This window comes from Scleropages formosus, chromosome 19, assembly GCF_900964775.1.
Source record: "Scleropages formosus chromosome 19, fSclFor1.1, whole genome shotgun sequence".
Lineage (NCBI taxonomy): Eukaryota > Metazoa > Chordata > Actinopteri > Osteoglossiformes > Osteoglossidae > Scleropages > Scleropages formosus.
Window position 1 is genome coordinate 10,810,520 of NC_041824.1, and position 17,337 is coordinate 10,827,856.

At 46.5% G+C, this 17,337-nt stretch overlaps 1 protein-coding gene across 3 annotated transcripts in view; it reads right to left on the bottom strand.

The window, feature by feature from the left end:
* Positions 1–14,376, bottom strand: part of LOC108931659 (BTB/POZ domain-containing protein KCTD1) — a 28,932-nt gene extending 14,556 nt beyond the window's left edge. The window contains exon 1 of one of the 3 annotated variants that reach the window (XM_029246447.1): positions 13,718–14,376. In XM_029246447.1, coding sequence (XP_029102280.1) covers positions 13,718–13,726 — 9 coding nt within the window. In that variant the 5' untranslated portion in view covers positions 13,727–14,376. Of the gene's footprint in view, positions 1–3,225; positions 4,885–12,814; positions 12,899–13,717 lie in introns of those variants that run through there. The other 2 variants (XM_029246448.1, XM_029246446.1) reach the window with 2 other exon arrangements.
* Between the last annotated feature and the right edge of the window lie 2,961 nt (positions 14,377–17,337).

Consider the following 17,337-nt stretch of genomic DNA (forward strand, 5'->3'; position numbering starts at 1 on the left):
AAATAATTACGGCGACTACGTACTGATACATTTACTCTTTTGGCTGACGCTTTCTCCAAAGCGACCTTGCAGTGTTAAGCTACTTACAATTATTTACCCATTTATACAGCTGGGTAACTTTTTTTTTTTTTTTTACACTGGAGCAATTTAGGGTAAAAACTTTGCTCACAGCTACTATAAACAGAGGTGAGATTCAAATCTACAACCTTTGGGTTGTGAGGTGGCAGCTCTAACCCCTAGAGTACCAACTGTCCTGGCAGTACAGTAACAGTACTGCATATAGCAGCAGTGGGAAACCCAACGGCCATGGGATAAAAAAAAAAAAAAAAAAAGTGGCTCACTCGATTTACACGAGCCAGTTATGTTGTTATAAATATTGCTGAAAACTGTTGAATTACTGTATGAGCGCATGCCGCTGAAAGATGGTCATACTACTTATCTGCAGCGTATTAAGACAAAAAGTCAATTTTCTGCCATGTTCAGCTGTTGTGTATGTATTTGAGTTTTATTGCCATTAGAGATGGGAAATTTAGCAATTTTTTTTTTATAACTGCGTCGTCATTTCTGTGGCTGAAAGAAACCGGTTACCCACCACACCATATGGGGGGTGTACAGCAAAACCGGTAACGACCGCAGTCAAACTGGTTAACCTCGTGGAAGCCGCCCACCGTGGGACCTCATGCTCCATATGCTCTGCTCTTTCATGCCTCTCTGGAGCCTATAAAACTAACACAAGCGGGTCTGGAACACAGCGCTGTGTGTTGACGCCAATTTTCCAACATCCGTTTCTTTTTTTTTTTTTTCTTTTTTTAACACTTTGCCTCCAAAGTGTCCTTATTTTTATTCTACACAGTAAAGTTCAAATGATGAACTCATTTCTAACATGCAGAGATTGTGGCTTTGGGGTCAATAAGTCTAAACTCACTTTAGTCACAGACCAGCTGCATCGCACCCCGCTTCATTGATATGTGGTTATTTACGCGGTTAATGGATTGCATGAATGAATGAATGAATGTTGCTGCAAACCTGCGAAAATGGGAACTACGGGTGTACGGTATCAAGGGATATGTACCGAAAAAAATTACATTACTACACCACAGTTAGACTTATTAAGGGTTGCACTTGGACAATGAAAACTTCCCCTGGACCTTTTATTATTATTAATTTAAATGAGGCTTCTTTCAAATGGGACTTACTGTTTTAATCACAATTTTTGCTGAAGAAATTCAGGGTAATGAGGGAATTCCAACCCCTGCCCTTTGAATGGTAGATGGCTGCACTAACCCCTACGCCCCCTGTCGCCTCTGTTGCGCTATTACAGCCATCCATTTTCAATAACGGCTTGTGCTGTCCAGGATGGTGGTGATGCGGAGGCATCACAACCTCCTTGTTGAAATTATTTAGAACCTCACTGGAAGGTCTGAATCTGGAGTTGTTCAAATGTTTAACTCTGGACTTTCACCACACGCACACTTGTTCCAAAAACTTTGCAACGAGTCAAGAACCGAAGGAAAACACAAACATATGTCTAAAGTTCTGCGAATGCAAATCTCATTAAAGTGAAATGACGAGGGGACAGAAATAATTGCAGAGCTGTGCCAGGCATTGCGGGGGGGGGGAGATAATGATCTGGAAACAACAAGAAAACAAAGCAGATAAAAATCGGGGTGTTTCTCCGCTATTAAGCGTTTGGTTTGTGCCGCGTGATCTGCAGCGCAACTTGAAGTGAGCGTGAAACACTATTCCATCTTACCTGTGATGTGTTTTGCGTTTCAACATCTTGAAAAGTGACAAAATGTCATTCTGCTTTGGCGCCGCTGAGAAAAGGGACCGGATCAGACGTGGCGCCGATATCACGCGGGGCCACGTATGGCTCAGAGGGTCTGTCCGAAAGGTCACTGAGCACAACACGGCATCGACAGGCATCAGATACCCACATCTGTGAAAGTTATTATACGTCTGTTGGCGCTAAACGCTTGCGCCGGTCAGGGTCACAGTGATCCGGAGCTTATCCCAGAATCACTGGGCGCAAGGCTGGTGGGTACACCCTGGATGGGACACCAGTCCAGAGTAGGGCAGCCAACCACCCACATACCTAGTCACTCAAGATGAGCAATTTGGAGACACCGATTCAGCTAAATTTCACGTCTTCGGACTGGACAGACACGGAGAGAACGTGCCAACCTCACGCTGACTGAGCCACATTCGAACCTACGGCCGAAACAGGCCAGCTGATCTGCTATGCCACCCCGCCAATATAAATAACAAACAAGAATGGCAAAATGAAGCTGATATTCCTGCTTCCTGTGGCATCCTGTGGGGTCTGGCGGGGGGGGGGTCCGTAGTTCCAAGGGTTGGCGCAAGAATGGAGAGGGAAGGGAAGCACAGCAGCAGTTCACACGCTCACGAGCTTCCCTTCTGACAGGTGCCTGGGTGCCGTCACAAGCCCTTTCGGGGTAAAAGGCGCCCCGAGATCTCAGCCCGACCCGACTTCCGCATCTCGGGTTCATCGACTGAGCTCGCAGCGCACCCTCCCCGACCCGTGCAGCCGCGGGGCTCGGCCCCAAAGCCCAGCAGTGGTGCAGTGCAGCGGAAACACCGGCCGTGGCCGAGGAGAGACCGCACACACCGTCAGGACAGCATGCAAACCGCTCACTTCTTCTGCAGATTGCACATCCACACGTGTCGACTGCTACACAGAGGGCCCAGAAAGAAAGACTTAATACTGTTACACTTCTCCTTCACAGGATATATAACACAGCAGTGAAAATAAACCCTGTAAGTTACATTCCTTGACACACATCCATTCCAAACACTGGGACCTTGAAATAAAACACAGAGGGAATGATACTTGCAGAAACGTGCAAGGCGCAAACAGAAAGTGACGAGAACAATACATTTATTCCCATTTTATTGACCGAAAAACTTTTCTGGAAGGCAGACATAAGTGGCTACTTGCCATGGCATGATGTATTGCAGGGCTCAGCGGACATGCACTGAACACAGCGCAAAGCACGTGTTTCGGGAGCAGAGGTGTGTCGAGCTCGGCGCTACGTGGAGGTGTCGGGAGGTGCTCCGTGAGCGCGCGTCTGCACATGGACGAGCAGCAGGAGCAGCAGCAGCAGGATGGGGAAAAACTTCGTGGAAGTTACTTTTACGCGGACATGTGAGCGGCGCGGCGCGAGGCGGCGGTGTCGCGGACGCGCGTTTCTGCCGGACCGTTACCTGCGCGGCGGGCGACGCGCCGGGCGGCGGGGCTGCTCTCCCCACGCTCACGCTGTCCGCCGCCGGCTCCCGCTCCGCGCGCTCCGCCGCTCCCACGCACACCTTTTTCGGCGACGCCGCTCCGGACATCTCCTCGGGGGCCGGCGGTTGCGCGGGTCGCGGCCGTTTGGACGCTTTGTGCGCTTTGACGTCCGCGCCGGCGCCGCCGTCGAGCGGGCTCGCGAACGCCGGGAGCGCCAGGTTGAACCGGAGCTCGGTCCCGTCGCCGACCGTTTCCGGGGCAACGCGCAGCGGCGCCCATTTCGAGCCGATGCCCGCGATGCCGTTCAGGGTGGCCACGGACACGGCGCCGATGCAGTGGTTCGTGTACGTCTTGGAGAGCTTGGCAGCCCTGGAGAGCATCTGCATGCGCGTGCCCAGCAGGTTCTTGCCGATGGCTTTGTTCTCGTACCAGGTGGAGTCCGCGTCGCCGCAGTGGTCGCGCGGTCTCTGGAAGAACGCGCGGCACAGCGGGTTCCGCTTGGACACGTACTTGACGAAGCTCGCGTACGGACAGAACTCGGTGCCCGTCTCGTACATGCGCGGCAGGCTGTCTTCGTCCCCGTCGCTCCTCCTCTTGCTCCAGGACGCCGAGCGCGACTTGTGGTACGGCCCCAGCGCTTTGAAGTAGATGAACTTCCTGCCGTCCTCGTCCACGGCCAGCCCGAACGAGTCCTCCTCCAGCTCGCGCTGGTTCTCGCGGCCGCGCGTGCAGAAGTACATGCACGTCTCGAACCACACTTTGTTGAGCAGCCCGAAGGGCGTGCTCGTGTTGAACACGCTGGACGTGTAGAGCTTCCTGAGGTCGCCGCGCGTGATCGCCTGCTTCTGCACCACGGGGCCCGCGCCCTGCTCCTCCAGCTTCCTGATGACGGCGGCGAGCGTCAGGTTGGCGCTGCGCAGCTCGGGGTCCTTGGTGAGGTCCAGGGTGCGACAGTAGGGCGGCTCGTTCAGGTAGCGGTTCAGCGAGCTGCGGATGCTGATGAGGGACGACTTGCTGTACAGCTGCCCGCTCTTGGAGCGCGCCTCCGCGTAGAAGGAGCGCAGCACCGCGCACAGCGCCTCCTTGTCCATGCTCTCGAAGTCGGGACTCTGCGACTTCTCGCTCAGGTACTCGCGGAAGATGCGCACCGCGTACCTGGTGGCCAGGCGCGTGTTCTCGCTGAGGCGGGAGCGATCCGCTCGGTGCAGCTCCGCCTCCGCCTCCGAGTCCGGCCCGGGCACGTGCAGGCGCTCCGGCGCCGCGCGCAGCGCACCGCGCCGCTCCGTGCCGCGCGCGAGGATCGCCTCGCTCTCCGCGCCGGGCTCCACGCTCTCCGCCTCCCACTCGAGTCCCGCATCCTCGTCGTCCTCATCCTCGTCGTCGTCGTCGTCCTCCTCCTCCTCGTCCCCGGTGATCTGTACCTCCTGGATGTCGTCCTCCCCGTCGCTGCCGACGTGCCCGGGCTCCGTGCCCCCTGTGTCGGCGTCGCGGTCCCCGCTGCCAGGCATTCTCGCCATATTGCGGTCTGTCTGGCGGTCCCCGGGCGGGGCGCATGCGCTATATTGGACCGCAGCGCGGAGAGCCTCAGTGCTTTAGTGACCTTCAGCTACAGGCACGCCGACTGCCTCTTAAAGGTGCAGCGGATGCGCGCGCGGAGACGGAAAGGGTGTCGTTGCTCGCGCTCGCTGCACCCCCCCCCCAACCCCCAGCTCAGGAGCTGGTCCGCAGAGCCCGGTATCGGACCGCTTGGCTGTCCCCGATTCTTCAGCACGGACACTTTCCCCGTGGACACCTAAGGTGAACCATTTATCCATACAGGCCCAGGTGGCACGACAACCCGAAGGTTGGGGGTTCGAGTCCTGCTTGGGATTACTGCTGTCTGACCCTGAAATGACCCAGTAAACATACCCAACTGTATAAATGATTCAGAAACTGTCTCTGGATTAAAGTATCACCTTGGCAACAGCAAACTAATAATCATTAAAGTGACACAAAACCCACAAAGTCCAGGGCTGAGCTAGATTCTGGTATATGGTACACTGACCAGATGATGTGACACTGAGCCATTTCCTGCTTTTAGCAGCAGACAGTATAGAAGAGAATATTCTGGTGGTAAAAGTGTACTGTGCTCTCAACTGGCATGTGCTGTCTTCATACACTCACTGTGCCAATCCTGTGCACCAGCACTTGGTGGGTCCAAACACTTCAATGCGAACTGAAGTGAAATCAGAGGGATTTCATAATTTTTCCCCCTTTGCAGAGTTCCCACATCCTTGACTTTAGCTGACCCACAACACTGCAAATCTGGGGTCACCAGCATACACCCAGGACACCACGTGTGAATCTGAGGAAAGCGATATGCACATAGAAACATATCTGAACAGAGCACTTGATCTGAACCTGAAGTACTTTCATTTCTCTACAAAAAAATAGTTTGTCTTTACTATTTTTATCATTTAATAATTTAGATAATGCTTACCTCAAAAGCAGCACAGAATGCTAACCCATTTATACAGCTGGGTAATTTCTGACAGAAGCAAATCAGTAAGTACCTTGCTCAAGGGTACTACAGCAGGATGCAGGATTTGAACCCAAGTGCTATAAATGCTACTACTACTACTACCCCCAGCAAATACAGCAGAGTGTGAATTCAAGTCCTCTTACAACAAGCTTATTGTAGGATAAACATTGCTTTCAGAATATTTCAGCACATATGTTGAAATAGAGGGGGTGTGGTGGCGCAGTGGGTTGAACCACAGTCCTGCTCTCCGGTGGGTCTGGGGTTTGAGTCCCGCTTGGGACGCCAGTACGTCGCAAGGCACCCCATCCTGGGTGTGTCCCCTCCCCCTCCAGCCTTACGCCCTGTGTTGCCGGGTTAGGCTCTGGTTACCCGTGACCCCGTATGGGACAAGCGGTTCAGAAAATGTGTGTGTGTTGAAATAGATGCAATCACATGTATTCTAGTAGTAGTAGTAGTAGCAGCAGCAGCACCTTCTTCATTATGCCTGCTGCTATAGGTAACAAGGGGGATGTCATCTGCTATAAAGTCAATGCATACCTTTTAATTGCATAAATAAAAGCTGATTTATCAGGCATATTAACGAGATAAGCACCGAGTACATTAACCTCTGACTGTATCGACAAGGTGCATTAAGAGAGAATGCCATCAGGCTTCGCTGGATCGCCTTTAAACTAAATCTGCTGGCACTTACGGATCTCACAGGCTGAATTATTTAAGCGCTGTGAACCCAACTGTTCTACCTTAAACCTCCACAGCACAGCCATGTCTCCTGGGCAAATGTGACCTCAATTGAACAATGCACTCCTCCCAAGGCTATCTTTATCACTGCGCACAAATGCCTGCTAGACTCCCTCAAAAACATTCACGTGGCTTAATCACTTCAAGGATACCGTGGTTCCGTTTTGCAATCTACACACAAGTTTGTTTATCTCCATAAGCTGGAAGTAAAACATCAGTTCTAACTGGAACCACGTTTAAAAAGGGCAAGTGTGAGAAATATTAAAAACCCACCAAGATTTGGATTAATGTACTCTGGATTTGCCCTTTTAATAAACATTCCAGCTACAGACCTAGTACATGTTATGCAACTTACTGCACTACGGGGCTATATGTGCTTTGTGCTTCGACAGTGCGACTTCAGTCCCGAGTGACCATTGAACTGGACCCACTCAGAAGCTCACAGACAGATCACATAGCTCACCGGCATCAGGACTGAGGTGAGCTCAATTGATGTGCACATGACTGGAATAAGACACTGCAAACCATGGTGGTTTAGGCAGTAGGGGTACAGAGAACACCTACAACAAAGGCACCAGAACAATATATATTGCCAGAAGAAACAAAGGTTACAACTGCATCCATGTAATAACGTCAGCTCACGAATTTGTGCAACACAGGTACATATGGGAAAAACAATGGACACTTTCCTTAGGGGCATCTATTTATGCATCATCAGTAACAGCTTGGTCAATTCAGACTCCTGGTTATGCAGAGTCCGTCCCAGCTAGGTAGCTGCAGAGCAATTACACGCATGCTCATTCACTTGCTCAGTCACCAACTGCAATGCATGCTTTGAGTGTGTGAGGAAACCAAAGCATCTGGAGGAAACCCACAAAAACGCAGGGAGAACATGAATGCTTCACACAGACTGTTGGATTCAAAGCAGCATCAAAACCCATAGCCCAGGAGCTGTGTGGCACCTACATGTACACCGTTTATTAAACGGCTGTGCCCGGTTGATGACTGAAGAAAGGCATATCCCTGCGATGGAGCACCCAGATCCCGTTTGAAAGCAGCACAAGTAGAAATGCGTGAATTCCGTGAACTGTGCACAGTCGCTTTGGAGGCCAAAAGACCAAATCACGTGCTAAGCAAATTGCATAATAAATAACGTCAACAGTTGTCACAGTCCACATGGACTATTCCCAAAAGTTCTATCGAGTTAAAATTTATGAAACCCCAAGGTGTTTTTCTGTGGACATCATTTTTCAAGGTGTCGTGGGAAGCTCTAAATGGCCCTAAATATGTTAGAACAGAGAGGTCATTTGTCAAAAATGCATGCAACATTGACTCTCGCTAGCAAGCCACTGGGGAGCCATGCAAATGCTGGATTCTGGGCTGCTGTAGAGCTGAAGAATAGCTTGATAAAGCACAACGTATGTCACTGTGGGCGGAGAGGGAAAAAATGAGCATAAGTCTGGCTTACTTGTGAAATGGCACGACTCGCTCAGCCGCACCTTCTTCGGACATCGAACAGGTGCTCGGCTCCTGCGCTCTCAGGTAGGCGTCAAAGAGCACAGCTTTGAGACTTGCAACTCTTCTCATACAGCACCTCTCAAACAAAAGGTGAGGCCATATTGAGCAGCCTTACATCAAAGTTCCAAAGCCCTCCATTCAAAAATTGGGGCAACTCCTCTCCCAAAAAATCATATTGGCTCAGTTCAGTCTCACCTGTTGGACCAGCTTCTTTGACATTTCCAGTAGGGTCATATGAATGAGTGTTCAGTCAGTTGTTCTAAAGAACTCCATCAGATTTCAGTGGTGAATGAAAAATGAAGTTTGCCACACCATGCAGAACTTGAGTGACTGAGTAATGTAATTTCTCATTTCATTCATCTGCTCACATTCATTAATTGCTTGTCCTTGTCAGGATCACTGCTGTCTGGAGCCCATACTGATCACTTGGCTGGGAGAGGTACACCCTGGGTGAGATGCCAGTCCATCGAGAAGGATGCACAAATCAGAAATTTAAAACAAGAACACTCTCTGAATGAGGTTGTTAAAAATTTAACTTTTGACTAGTCACAATTGCCCAAAATGCAAGTGACAAAACAAAAGGAAAAAATGAATATTTAGTTAGAAATGTGACCATTGTTTTGTCTCAGAAATGTCAGTTAAATTTCTGAACTTGATGCACCTCCCAGCTCCGCCTCTAAATTGACATAAACAATTCAAGATTTGGAATTTGACTTGATGGATTCCATCATAGACAACATTGATTCACACAAACAATGACCTGAACACTGACAATTTTGAGATGCCCAATTTCAGAGTTGGGAGCAAAACAAACTCAAATATGTATTTGAAGGCACTCATGGCCAATTTGCCATTTGGGGTGACTGGTGACAGAGCTGCCAACCCATGACTTAGAAGCATCAAACTTGCTGACAGATGTCAGCAAAACAACTTTGCATCTAAACAGCACTGAGCTGATAAATTATCTAAACCAAGCTGCAAGTATTGCTGTTTCAGGACCCAAATTGTGCCACTACTGTTCTTAATTCCATTAGTACAGTAATACACAGGGTTGCACCTCAAATAGTTTCAAAAACTCATAGCTGTATAAACTGATAAAATTTTAAGTTGCTTTATATAAAAGCATCAATTGAACAAAGTAATAATACTACAGAGTTGATAAAAGCCAGTCTAAAACATCCTTTAAAAAAAAAAAAAAAAAAAAAGGGGACCACAGAGTACAACCACAAGTCTTCAGTCCTGGCAGTCAGTGACTTTTTGGATGGATAAATGCAGGAAGCACATTTACCATGAAGCTGTTTCACACAAGACAACTTCTTTGCATAAAACTCTCTGTGGAAAGCCCTCACTTCATCAATGTGCACATCTCACCAAGAAGGCAGCCTCTGCAATTTGGGCCCAGAGACCCCTTCAGGGGAAAAGGGAATTTTGTGCCTTTTAAACCAGCACCTATGCTTGTCACCTAGAAAAGAAAGTGGACTCCTTCCCAAAATAATGAGACGTGCCGGCCTTCGCACTTTAATTCTCGTTAGCAGGAGCCGTTCCCCACCTATACACCCAATTAGCAATTAGCTGTCTTTTGAGCGGAGACCTTCACTGCGGTGTCTGATCCGTGGCTGATTGGTATGCAGTTTGTGCAGATAGCGATAAGAGAAGGCAGAATACATGTATAGTTTTAAATCTAATTTTATAATGATTTGCAAGCCAGGAGGCCTGCAGGGGGAGAGAGAATAACATGTCTGCTCTTCAAAAGGGGATCTGCACAGCGCACATGGCAAAGTGTGTAGGATCGTGCTTTGTGAATGCAGGTAATTCGTTTCCCCCTGACTAATCTGTGGGAGATAGGAATAAGTTCTGGGGAAAGGAAGAAAAAAGAGAACACTCATACAAAAGAGGAGAGTGGTGTGTTAAAAATTGGCTGTCCTCCTAGGCCCGTCGACCCGGGGAAATTAAAAACCTAGGTGTGATTGCTAGAGCTGCTCCGGAGGCATTTGGACATCATGAAAGAGCGAGGGGGTGGTAGTGTGGCATGGGGGCTCACTGGTGGAGACAGAAAGGGAGAGAGAGAGAGCTTTGTAGCCCATCAAACTTCATCCCACTGCTCTCTCATTAGGGGTGCCAGCAGAAACACTCCTAGCCCTGGAACCCCCCTTTTTAATGAGCAGAAAGTTGAAATAAAAATGCTTGATTATAATATTAAAAATGAGGTGGTACAGTATGTACATAAAACGCGGAAGATTAAAATAAATCGGTAATAAAGCCCAGCCCGTGCTCATGAATTTCAAAACCACTGGTTCAAAAGGTCCATATCGTACTTCAGGTTCTCTCTGGAGGCACAGTTACCACACCTTTGACAGGTAAATCGCCACCTCCTCCAGCCGGGCAGTAATTAACACCAAGAAGGAAGGTCAGAGTTTTGATTTAATCCCGGTCCTATTAGTTTTGCCTTCAGAAACTTGTCACTTAGCAGTACTGTAGGAGAAATTAATGAGGCACAGAGGACATTTAATTGAATAAAACTGACAGTGTCCCAACACTACGCAGCATTGTTAACTTCTTAAATACATTTTAGTTAATGTAGTAGTTAGCACAGGCCAAGCCAGTGATACATATTCATGTGCCGATGCTACATGGATCCCTCTCAATTCTGTCTGCAAGCATTTAAAATATCACTTCCTGGCTCTTGAACAGACACCTCCCATCTGCCACCACTGCTACATCTTTCTGCCTCCTTATTCTCTTGCAGATTAAAGGTCATAAGAATTAATGGCCATAAGACAGGCATGCAATGGTTCAGTCATTTACTTCAAATCAGTGATCTTTTATATCAAATAAAATATATGCAAAAATAAAGAAAAAATAAATCACAGAATAAAATTGCAATCTACTGCCTGACTAACTGGGTTACTTTAGTAACTATTATACAACACTCAGTGTGCCACAGAGAAAAATAAATGAACCCACAATCCAAGATCATCTTTGAATATGCATCTGTAAACATATTTCTTTCCTGAAGTAAATAGCAAGCTGTCACTTTGGTATAATGAATTCAACAATACATTATTAATAACATGCCAAACAACTGGATTGCTTGAGGCCAACAATAGCATACACAGCTGAATAGTGTTTACTCTATACTCTCAAGCATTCAGAAATGCAAGAATTTGTCCAACTTTGGATCCAAAATAATGATCATTAAGCCAATATTAAATCAATACTATAAAAGGAATGTTCTAAAGAATCCTGTCCAGGCTCTTTCACTGATCCTCTTTAGTTGCTTTGTTACAGCATATTAGCGTCAGATTTCCCTCCATTTCTAAGTCTAAATATAACCAGCAGCACTCGAGTCCCATCGCCCTGAAATATTTCCATGTGAATCGCTAGAGGACATGGTATGTGTCTATGGGAATGAGGTTTTCTGTGCCCTCACCCTCCATTCCTCAGCACTTCTCTAATGTACCAGGACACAACTGTCTTTTCCAAGACTAAACCTTTTTACTCAGAACCGGAGAACCCCTATTAAAACTCACATTCTAGTTTCAGATGCCAGGAACTGCTGTGCAACATAATGAATGAAGAGAACAAACTCTCATACTCCCCATGAGAGGACACAAGTTAGTCAAGTTTAGGGCGACACATTTTACAGTCAACAGCAGGAATCACAGAATCTGTTCCCATTAACTACTGTGACATCCAGGTCAGCATCCTGAAACTCAGATCAAGTGATCACTTCAGTTCCAAATTAATTTGATTAAAAAACTTTGTTCCTCCAAAGGATGACAGATGGCAACTGCTGGTCTTAGGTATGTTAGGAAGAGCGGTAGTGCGGTGTTTAGGGCCAATGTTTGAACTTAAGATTCCTAGTTTGAACCCCACTCCCGCTGTACCCTGAAGCAAGCTACTTGCCTTGCACTGATACAGTAATAATACCCTGGTGCTTAAATAGGTAGATCATGGTGAAGCTCATTATTAAACATTAAGTTGCCATGGACAAGGGCATCAGCTAAATAAACGGTAATAGCAAAAGACAGTAAAAGTTTAGTCTGTGAATCATTGCCCAGTCATTCTACTGGCATATTTGGAGATAATCCAACGTTCCACTGAAATCAGAGTATCCTACCAGTACAAATGGAATAACTGCTTCAGGATGGGAACAATTCAGTGAAACCATCACGTCATGTCTGTGCATTTCAGCTTTCAGTTCCGTGAAGTTATCGATCAGTATGATTGCCGTAGGCATTTTATCGTACGCCATCAGGTGAAAAACAGAGCACGCCGTACAAGGGTCCCTCTTTTTACTGGATTACAGCACGTACCGTAATTAACATGCATTTTCTGCGAATCTCAAGAGCGACCCCTAGTGGGCAGTCGGTTGACCGTCCAGGAGAGTTACGTGAACCGGGGTCCCAATGTCACCGCGTCCAACGCGAAGCCTCAGTCAAGTTAAACCGCTCATCTTTTTCGAGCAAATCTATAATCAATATGTGCTGCTCTACTGGCGTTCCTCTTAAATCCGTCTTGGAGAATACAGCTCCCTGAGGACTGACTGGCTCCCAGGAGTCGACTGAACCGAACTTAAATTCCCCAACTTTTTGCGTGAAAGAAACATTTCACAATTATAGCAACTGAAAACATTCGCAAATACTGAACTGACACTTGTAGAGCTGTTACGGTCGTATATATTTCCCCTTTTTGAACGAAACTCCACTGTATTTCGTGGTTCAACTACTGTACTGTGAGGTTCTTGAAAATTACCTTCGTTTCCACGTCAGGTTACCTACAAATCTTACCTCAAGTGAATTATTCTTGTTATTACTAAGTATTATTGTTTTCTAGCCACGAGAAGTAGCTAAGCGAAACAAAAGCTGTCAACTCTTGCGACGTCCATCTGAAATAAGGGACACGGACGACTGTTAAACCGTCGAAAACTTGATGAAACAGACGAGCAGCAGAGAGATTGAAGGGTCTGATTCCGCTGCACGTCTCGAGCTTAGCGACGAGCGGCGCGCAGAAGACCCCGCGCGCGGCTCGCAGGGTTCGCGCTGCCCTCGCGCGACGCAGCCTCAGAGCAAATCGCCTAAGAGAGAAACAAAAAGCCGGGAAGTGCAGAGCAGAGTGGTCCGCATCAACGTTTTGTAATGGACATTTTTCTGATTTTGCACGAATAACGATGATTATTGTAATAATGATGAAAAAAACCCTCCAGCCATTTCCGCCACAGTACAATGGCGTCTTTTATTAGCGTTAGCAGGTCGCGAGGGACGCGCGGGAATCGAAACTCGCTCAAAAGCCTCCGGAGAAACGCCCAAACGCCGCGGAGCTCGCGCCGCCCGGAGAGAAGCCCGTACGCGCGCCTGCCTGAACGGAGCGCGCGCGCGCCACAAACCCATTCGGACCGAGGGCGCAGCGGAGCCTCGTATATTCTTCAGAGTTTATATCATGTGTTTTCCCCCCTAAATCCCAAAAAGCAAATGGTCGGCGTTTTCAGAAAAGGTCAATCGAGCGACCAAGCAGCGTACATGTCCCAAGGAGTGGTGAAATTTATTATTGTGATATTTTTTGTCACAACTGAGGCGCTCCTCACTCTCGTGGCACATGCGTAAAAGGCGCAGCGCCCGACAGCGATCGCGAGCCGAACCCCGCGACGGTTACCACGCGACACTGAGCGGCAGAGCCAGTCCGCGGCTCCTTACCTGAAACATGGACGGTGTCAGGAGGTGTCCGTGCGTAGCCCTCCGTCCCTCGGTTCGTCGGCCTTCTGCCTCCCTCCGCACAGCACACGGAAATGCGATAGCGGGGCGAAGGTAGACGGAACAAAACGGAGCGGAGCGGAGCGGAGGAGAGAAGAGGAAAGAAGAGACGAGACGAGAGGAGAGGAGAGGAGAGGAGAGCGCAGCTCCGGGGCTCCGAGAGCCCTCAGGGCACAGATCAGGGTACAATCAGCTCGCGCGCGTGTGCCCCAGCGCGCGCCAATCTGTACCAGCGCGCGCAGTCAAACTTCCCCGAAATCAGCTCACCGCACAGCCACCGCCTCGGCCCTTTATTTTTCTTATTTTATCCCCCCCAAAGAAATTGCCCGAAAATGTTCCCGCGTCAAAGAAACACCCCGCGAATGTTCCGCGCGAGGCCGTCGTCGCGCTTCTGCCTCCGACTCGCCCTCTCTTTTTTTTTTGTGCGCTGGAAATGTGATTTTAATCGTTTTGATGAGTTTTGATGCGAGGTCCCCGCGGGCGCTTTCTGCCCCTGGACGGTGGGAAATGCAGCACATGATGATGATTATATAGATTGCTGCTTCTCTCATTAGGTTTTTTCGTCGTCGTTTCTGTTGAAAGCGCACACATGTGTGTTAGTTCGTCCGGTAATCAGAAGCATGGAGGAGGAGGTGGTGCAACTTGTTGGAGGACCGTGCGTGGTCATTCGGGGGGAAAGTCTGCTTCCTTTTATTTTGTTTTACCCTCTTTTTACTTGTCTGCTTCCCATGCCTCTGGAAGTTCCCAGATGACATGTATAAATAAGCACAGGGCAAGCCCGCGTTTGCCCCCCGATCAGGTCTGCGCCAGAGCCCTGGGGGAGATGCACAAACTAATTTCAAATGTTCAGCCATGCATATTTTCTTTGAAGATTGAAAGTTCCCAAGCCTTTAGTTTTAAAGTGCAGCGAAATCGTATCACAGGGCACTAGCATCGATATCAATTAACTTTTTTAGGGTAGGTTAAAATTCATTATATGCTCTGCCTTCCTATAATAATAATAATAATAATAATAATAATAATAAATGCTGCGATCATTAGATTAGTTCTCCTTCTGAAAGAGTGAAAATAGTCAAATTAATATTAATATATGGATATTTACTAAAAGTTGGCTGTTAACTTTTTTCCATTTTGTGTAACAAAGAGGGAGAACAGATATCACTGATGGACCAAATTTCTTATTAACCCTTTATATGTATGATTCATCTTATCTGTGAAGTCCGTTCTCCAGAGTGCGGGTTTTCTTGCTCTCTATCGTCCTCTGCTGGTTAAACCGTGGGAATAAAAAGCAGGGAGTGTCAGGGTAATCTGTGGTTTTACATGTCTAACTTATTATTCTCTTTTGATTAACACATTTGTAATAGATGACAATAAATAAGATGTAATTTGCAAGCCCTTAATGTGAACTAAGGCAACAGTGCAAGTCATCATGGACAAAGGTGTCAGCTAAATAAATCTTAATCGTATAATAATAATGATAAAAACTACTACAAATTTCATTGTGTGCTGACTGAAGTATTTTTGAATCAGTTCAGGCGGAATGACTTATCTTGTTGATCTTAATGGTTCCTTTCCTGGGAATGAATTCTGCAACCTTTAGGTCACAAATGACCAGTAACATCTATGTAACCTGCTGTTCTGGATATTATTTTTTGAGATTGAAGGTGACAACATGTATTCTACTGAAGTAATGAAATTATATATTAAGACATCTGATGAATCACAGTGGATGCATGCATGCTAGAGCCTGGAGAGATATTCCTTGAGTAAGGCTTGCAGCTTTGACCGCTTCTAGGGATTTGAGGTAGCCGGTCTGAATTGCATTGGTTTAAATAGAAGCCAGCTGCATAAATACACAACATGTCAAATTTAAGTGATTTTAATTACCCTGGATGCCAGCCAAGCACACGGTGTAATCCATACAAACTGAGTGTGTATGACATCAGGGACTAGAGTACATGCTCTGTTTTTCATTCATCGTAGTCTACTGACTGAAAGGAGTGTCAAACCAAAGCTGACCTTGCATGGATTGTGTTTCTTCTCTGTTCTTCAACTTTCTCCCTGTTTTTCTGGAGTTCTCCAGCACAAGCACACAGGAAAATCCACAGGTGCTAACAGAATTTTCACACAGGTCCTGTGGGATTTGTGGAAACTGCAATGAATTCAATTTCAACCAGTAAAACTGTGTTTTAATACGCATTCATGTCTGTTGAGTGTCTAGTTCATCCTGTTTGTTTCTCTGCTCTGCATTAATAAAGCTGTAAACAAAATTAATTCTGTTTATCTTCAGTGGCACAATTATTTTCTGAATACAGTTTGCATACTCCATCTATGGTAACATTGCCAGTGATTTTCTTTTTTTTGAAGATACAGTATACAGAAGTTTTGTGTCAAACTTTTCATTACATATTTTTTTCCTTCTTGGACAACAGACTTATCGAATTTAATGTTGTTGGTCTCAGAAGAAAACCCCACAAGAAATCGTGAAATACTAGTTTGTGCTGCTGTATATTCCTATTAAACTTTTCCATAACTGCTTGTGATGATTTCTAGACACTTGTGTGTGGTAAATAAATTTAACACTGTGGCCACAAACCATCCTTGTGTCATGTTATTAAAATAGCTAAAATGGTTCAACAACAGAGTAAATATTGAAAAAGTAAACATTCTGCTTTATTGGCTGGTTAGAAGAGTATTCCAGTCACTGTATAGTCCCATAGAGCTCTTTAAGCTTTGGCTAAATTCACAATATAGTATGATCAGCTTACCGGTTTTGAGAAATAAATAGTTTCAGTGTTCTGTGGGTGGCTTTACTTTAAGCAAATTATATGAATTGCAGTTTTGCTTATTGATGCAGTTTCGGTTAACCAGTTTTCCTCAGAGATTTCACAGTTCATTTGTGAATTCAATATGCATTTCCTTTTGTTACACACAGTTCCTCCACCACTGCACCACCTGATGCTTTTTCTCAAAGGTGTTTTTTTTTTCCCCTCTTATAGTGATGTAATTGCTGTCAGTAAGTTAAATGCTTTTTTAAATATGCATGGGTATGCTTTTATCAGTCACTCTTACAACTGTACTTACGCCTGTAGGAGAACCACCCTATGTATTTCGATGCTGAAAGGCACCTACATTCCATTTTCCAAGTATTTCTATGCAAAATTTACATTGGTGATGTTAGAGGACAGTTTGAGCACTGCAACTGCTGTATTAAGTTTGCCTGAACATTTCATTATTTCATTAAGGATTAATTACGCTTTGCTGCTGCGCAAAGACATTATATTAGATGTTCCCTTGCAGTGGACAATGTTCAGTATGTGTGGTCTTGAATCCCTTTGTCTGTGTGTGTAATTGCCCTGTGACAGATTGTTGTTCCATCCCTGCTTCACACCTTATGCTTCTGAGAGGCTCTAGACCACTGCCAGGCTGCACTGGACAAACTATTCATAACGTATGGATTTATGGCGTGGTAAAATCCAAACGCACTCCACCGATGCTCATGGAGGGTTTTTCCTCAAACATGTAGCCCTGTAAAAGCAATGTGCTTAAAGATCTGGAAGAAG